Source organism: Rhagoletis zephyria, unplaced genomic scaffold, assembly GCF_001687245.7.
Source record: "Rhagoletis zephyria isolate East Lansing unplaced genomic scaffold, Rhagoletis_zephyria_1.1 Rzeph_scaffold_23234, whole genome shotgun sequence".
Taxonomy (NCBI): domain Eukaryota; kingdom Metazoa; phylum Arthropoda; class Insecta; order Diptera; family Tephritidae; genus Rhagoletis; species Rhagoletis zephyria.
The window spans coordinates 1-6,829 of NW_016180292.1; the positions used below are offsets into that span (position 1 = coordinate 1).

Below are 6,829 nucleotides of genomic sequence, written 5' to 3' on the forward strand. Positions count from 1 at the left end.
GTCCTGATCCTCTAGGGTCATGGTGATATAGTGCGTTATAAAATCGTTTTATAATTATTCGATGCGTACGTTTATTATTTTAATTTGGCTTGCGTTTTGAAAAAAAAACTTAAATATTTGTATGTACACTATGACACTATTTACAAAGTACTTCATTTAAAAATTTTCCCATTATTTAAATATGTATAATTAACGGTATTTACCTAACGTAAAAACGCACCTCAGGAAATATTTGATTAAATTTATAAAGGTTAATATCATTTAATTTTTAAGTTAGATAAAATCTTTTTGCACCGTGGATGTCAATCGAAAGGGGTTAAAAATCCTTTTGTTTCAAAAAACATATATAAGATTGTAATATTTTAATATGGGTATCGGACGAGGCTGGTTTAAGAAAGCTTTACTTCTAAAATATTTTTAAAGAGTATTCGAAATCAATTTAATTAAGAAGTTATATCAAATATTTTAATGTGGGCATCAAATGAAAGAGATCTAAGGAAGTTGTTTTTTCATAAAATATTCTTGCTTAAAAATTCAAAATAAATTTAAATAACAAATTAATTACGAGGGAGATTTAAGAAAATTTTATTTCGATGATATTTTTGAAAAATGTTGCCATCAGTTTGTTATTCAAAATTAATTTAATAAACAAGTTAAATATTTCAAGATCAGTATATCAAGCCATAGAGGTTAAAAATCTTTATTTATAAAATACTTGTGAGTGGGGTTGCAACCTGTTTTGCAACTCAAAATCAATTAATTAACAAGTTAAATATTTCAATAATATTTCAACATTGCAATTAATCGATAAGTGTTTTTGATGTTGTGTAACGAGCATTTAAACAAAAATATTTCTAAAAAAATATCTGGGAAGTTAACGAAATACCGATTGACGACAAATTATATGCGATTTTGTAAGAAACAAACAAAATAAGGTTATTTCAGTGTATCTTAGTATACATTAGGGTGGTACAAAAAAAAAGTTAAGTCGGAATTTTAATGCTCTCATCTCCTAAGATTTTTCTATACCGGAAAATATACCCCTTTATTTTTTTTATTTTGAAGTCAAAAATTATTTATAAGTCGCTCAAAGCGCTCAAAGTTTTCCATGTACTTCATGTGCGAAAAAAAACAAATTTTCCTAGAAATGGTACATATATAATTTTTGAAAACCAATATTTTTCGATCGGAAAATCCCGTTTCCCATAAAAAACGTTAGTATTAAAAAATGGCAAAATAAACAATTGGGTATTATTATTGTGTAAAACGGAATTGAAAAAAGTTTTGCAAAGTTACACCGCTCAATCTCTCCACCTAACTGGCGTAATTGGTTAAAAATATATTATTACATACGTACATGCATGCATACGTACATATATACATAATCAATACATGATGCACTTACTTCAAAACTTACTTCACCTCCGCACAAACAAAATTTCACATAGAGTCAGTCATATCACTTTTTTCGGGATTCGTAAACGACAGATGATCGTAAAAAGGTTGCGCATACGTCTCGGTGTCCGCCGCATCATCGCCAATTATTTCCTCATAGATTTTGTACGGCTGCTCGGAGGGCAATTCTTCATAGGTGATGTGATGTAATTTGCGGCATTTCTCGTTCGCATATGTCGGCGTACCGATATTGTTGCAATTGCAAACAGAGCCGATGCCACTCAAAGGCGTCTCATAGTCTTCATTATTGTTGCTGTTGCCATTAAGAGCGTTTGGTGTGGGCGGCAATTGACGCACCACATCGAAGCGTTCGGCGCTTCTAAAACGCTGGCCAATATTGCGCTGCGGCCATGAGAAGGAGCGGTAGTAGGACAAATGGAAGACTTTCTGGCATTTTATCCACATGTAAAGTAATAGGAAGAGCATAGCCACGCCCACTGGCAACATAAATACGATTATCAAAGCTTCTGCGCGCTGACTGCGTTTATATTCCCACGGACCGCCATAGATAAGCTTGTAGGTAGAGGCATTGACCACGCCGCCACGCTGCTGCTCCTGAACTTGAACGCCATGTACAAAGGTTGCCATTGTCGCTGTCGTTGTTGTTGTTGCTGTTGCAGCGTTCGTAGGCGACTCACTCTTCGTAGCATTGTCGGGTAGTAAAGCGAGCATCTCTTCGGGTACGCATTTCAATCCATTCACATTAATTTGCGATATGTATTTTTCATATTGGAAAGCGCGAAACTTCTCCGGATGTGTGTGCGCAAATTCGAGCAACCACAAGCAATTCCACGGATTTCGATCGATTTTTATACGCACTTGCTCCCAACTCAATGCTGATGCGGCAGCAGCAGCATCATGTAGCGACGCCAATTGATTGCCGCGCAAATCCAATGACGTCACAACCGGCATAGCCGACATTAGTTCCGGCAAAGAGAGCCGCTTTAGCTGGTTGCCGCGCAATAGTAAATGCCGCAGTTTTCTCAGACTACTCAGCCACGACAGCGGCACTTGCGTCAGTTCATTTTCGCTCAAATCAAGCGTTTCCACACCCGCAATGGAAGTGTTGCTAGCGCCATCAAGAAAATCCACACGAAAGTCTCGCAAAGCATTGCCACTCAAATTTACAAATCGCACGCTAGTGGTTTGTGCGTATTCGAGCAGCGTGAAAGATTTCAAGGTGCAAACGGTGATTGATATATTACGCAGCAGCTGTGGATTACTCACCATCACGGCGTCATCGTCGAAGCTTGTGCGTGCAATGTGTATTTGGCGCAATGTCTCCGGCAGGTGGCCAAATAGATCGGAGGTGATATGCTTCAATTGGGCGAGCTGTAGCTCAGCAACGCCGGTGCGCTCAAACAAATCGCCGTCCTTGAGCGCCAACAACGGTTCATCTACGATATGTATGCGCTCCACCACGCGCAACGTATCAAATGCCGAACGCGCAATATGACGCAGTGAGTTGCCCGCAAAGTACAGTTCACGCAATTGCGGCAAATTGGCAAACGTATCGATGCCAATGGTGGCCAATTCATTGTTGCGGTAACGCAGCAGCTCCAGCTGCATGTCGCTATTGTTCACGCCTGGACATTGGAAGGGCTGCAGCGTGTCCGCATGGAAACGCTCCATGTACACTTGCGGCACAGTGTCACAGTTGGGTAGATATTCCATGCCGTACGTTTCGACGCCCAACGGTGTGTGGCAGCCGTCGAGCAGCAAACTTTCCGCCAGCTCTAGGCGCCGCAACAGCAATGCGGGCGCATGATTTTGCTCACCAGCCGGTGGGAAAGCAACTTTTGTTTGACAATCGATTTCCACTGTCAGCCCAGCGGAAAGCGGCGGCTCATCGGCGCGATGTAGTGTTGCATGTATAAGGCACTGCTGGCTGTCATTCCAACAGTTGTCAGCGTCAACTATGGCGACGGCTGGCGCTAGGCGAAGTACAAGCCAAATTAAGTGGACATGGCCCAGCAGTGCAAAAGGTGCGACGACAAGGCGGCACATTCGTTAACAATGAATTTACACTAAATACTGCGAAACCGATCATCCGCACTGCGGCACGTCGAATGCAAATTCCAATATCTAACTGACTGAGTAACAAACATATCGAGCGGGGCAAATTCACACAAAAATATACGCACTGAATTGTATTCCTTTGGCTGCCCACTGCTGTGGCTTGCTCGCTTTGCTGGCTAGCTGATTTTAATTTGAATTTTGAAACAAAACATTTAGCCAAATCACCTCATCACCCCAGCGTCCCAGACACCTTCAATGCCGTAGCCCACTACTTAATGAGCAATCGCACGTCGTGCCGCTGCTGCTATAGCCCGTCATACAAATACATATTTCCAAGCATACAAACGAGTGCAAGCTTCCCCATGTACATAAGTGATTTTTATAAACATCTTACTTGAAACATACATATGTACATTAGGGTGGCCGTTATTTCGAAGAGAGCTCGGATTCTCGGTCTCACTCCCTAGAAATATGTGTGAGTAGTCGAAAGACTAAATTATACAAAATTTTAGGTCAATCATAAAAGATTTGGAGGTGGCTCAAAGTTTCCCATGTATGTATTTTATATTGCGAAAAAAAACGATTTTTCGCTAAAATTGTATCCTTGAAATCCTTAAAAATCAATATTTTTCACTCGGAAACTCTATTTCTCCCGCTCCCTATTGCATACATTTGTGTATTAGGGTGGTATTAAAATTTTTGATTTGTTATTTGGATTAAATTTAGCTGAAGATTCATTATCTCGCCAAAAGAGAACATTGTGCTGCTTCAATATTGGAATTGTATTTACCAACTTGAAACTCAGTGACTTTATAGATTTTATAAGAATTCTGCAACAAAAAATCAGGTCAGGTCCACATGACTCAAATGGCTTAACCAAGAGTTTTGTCTGAATGCCAATTTTAACTTAGAGTTATTTCATGATATTTTACTACGTTAGAGTGTTTAAGAACTATCCCTCCAAGGTTAGTCCAGCCAAAGCCAAAGTTTGGTATGATTTTCCGACTTCATACGAGCTTTATGGAAAATTGAGTAGCCTCTTCGTAGATTAGCCTATGACTAGGGCACGGTCTCCCTTTTTTCATAGTATGGCATTAATTTTATTTATCTCTACAGCAAGTTCCAATGCTATACCACAAATATTTCAAGAGATATACAACATGAAAATTTTAGTTAGTATATTTAGGAGGTGCCACGCCCTCTTTTCCAGTACTGCCCATTTTTCTCTATGCCTATAACCTTGCCGGGGTAAAAGCAAATAAGTGTGCCAAGTTCCGTGCGATTCCGTGCNTTTCTCTATGCCTATAACCTTGCCGGGGTAAAAGCAAATAAGTGTGCCAATTTTCGTGCGATTCCGTGACGCGGTAATAAACAAACAGACATTTACATTTATATATATAGAAAATTAAATTTTAGTATAACAAATTGCAAGGTTGAAGTTGTGTTGTCGAACGTATTTTATATGATACTTTGTATGGAAGAAACTGCATTAAATAAATGTCAAATTTCAATTAAAATTGAATGGGCTATAAAACTGCATACTTAGAATTTTTCTAAAAAGTCTGATTTCAAAGTTGGAAATTAGTACGCTAATTTATTGAACTTTTCTGAGTTTCGCACAATTTTAACAGATTTTATTTTTATGTCTTTTGGTTTAGTATAAACAAAATTTTTGTCAAAAATTTCCGAAAAGAAATAAGAATAAAATATTTAGCATACACTGCGAAAAATTCACAGTGCCAATACTCCGTGTCCGGCACTGTAAATATCTATTAATTAAATGCCTAAATATAATTACATTCAATAAAATAAAAATACAAGAATTTTAATTAATAAATGGCCATTATTATTCGCATTCAAAAATAGTAGATAAAGCAGTGTGAAAGAAAAAACATTTTTTAACGTAAATCAATCGTTACGAGACTCGTTTACAATTAAAAACCCGACTTAAAGTATTCGTACAGTTTCAAGCGAAAAAGTATTCGAAAACGAATGGNAAATGCCTAAATATAATTACATTCAATAAAATAAAAATACAAGAATTTTAGTTGATAAATGACCATTATTTTTCGCATTCAAAAATAGTAGATAAAGCAGGTGAAAAAACCATTTTTTTAACGTAAATCAATCGTTTACGAGACTCGTTTACAATTAAAAACCCGACTTAAAGTATTCGTACAGTTTCAAGCGAAAAAGTATTCGAAAACGAATGATAAACGACTACCATAAACGACTTTTCATCCGGATTTTCTTCGAGAAAATATCCAGTTACAAGGGCTGAACCCGGACGAATTAAAGCTCAACCAACCACCGACGGAGCGCCCTTCCGCACCCGCCGTCCGTATCAACATATGAAATTACTGTTGATAGAGAGAGAGAGAGAAGCAACGACAACGACAACGTCGCCGTCATGCGGTGGTGAGTTTTCGTTAACACAAGATTCCCATAAGTAGGTCGTATCAGCTGTCACGGTCTACGGTTTTACGTCGGTGGCTGATTGAGCTATTAGACCGATTCTAATTCCGGATTCAATTTCGTCGATCCTGACACTTTTTTTCGTGGCTGCGTTCCGATTTTCATCAAAAACCACGGTATTCTCAAATCTGCTATCCAACGACTACTGACTTTTTGTACAGCTGGAACGGTGGACAANTGGTGAGTTTTCGTTAACACAAGATTCCCATAAGTAGGTCGTATCAGCTGACACGGTCTACGGTTTTACGTCGGTGGCTGATTGAGCTATTAGGCAGATTCTAATTCCGGATTCAATTTCGTCGATACTGACACTTTTTTCGTGGCTGTGTTCCGATTTTCGTCAAAATCCACGGTATTCTCAAGTCTGGTATCCAACGATTACTGACTTTTTGTACAGCTGGAACGGTGGACAGTTTTCGAGAGCAAAGATTTAAATAAAGTCAAGAAAAAGAAAGGTTGGCTTACAAAAAAGAACACACACCACACTCAGTAACTGGTGTTTTTTAGAGGCAATGCGACTGAATATTTCTTATAGTCTACTTCGACTTTCATTCTATCGCAGCATACTGCGACGTGTAACAAACAACGGGCGGAATATAAGCCGAATGAATATGCATAAAAGCAGCTTACGATCCGACAAATCCACTTGTAAGATATTGAAATCAGAAAATATTGACTAATATATATATAAGAGGTAGTAAGAAAGTAGATCACTTTCCGATTCGCTAATCATCATTAAAAATTATTAAGCTTGTCCCCAAACCTTTGAGTAGAGCATGCAAACGCGTGTCCGTTTTGCATAAATCATTCGAAATTGTGTGATATCAAGAATTAAGTGTGAATTTTTGCGCTATTACCAATACATACATACATACAATTG

The 6,829-nt window shown here is 38.4% G+C and overlaps 1 protein-coding gene across 1 annotated transcript; it reads right to left on the minus strand.

Moving 5' to 3' along the window:
- Window positions 1-1,428: 1,428 nt before the first annotated feature.
- LOC108381641 (TLR4 interactor with leucine rich repeats) lies at window positions 1,429-3,729 on the minus strand. The gene has a single exon (XM_017638054.1). It carries the CDS (start codon window positions 3,460-3,462, stop codon window positions 1,441-1,443), a length of 2,022 nt encoding a protein of 673 aa, XP_017493543.1. The 5' UTR covers window positions 3,463-3,729; the 3' UTR covers window positions 1,429-1,440.
- Between the last annotated feature and the right edge of the window lie 3,100 nt (window positions 3,730-6,829).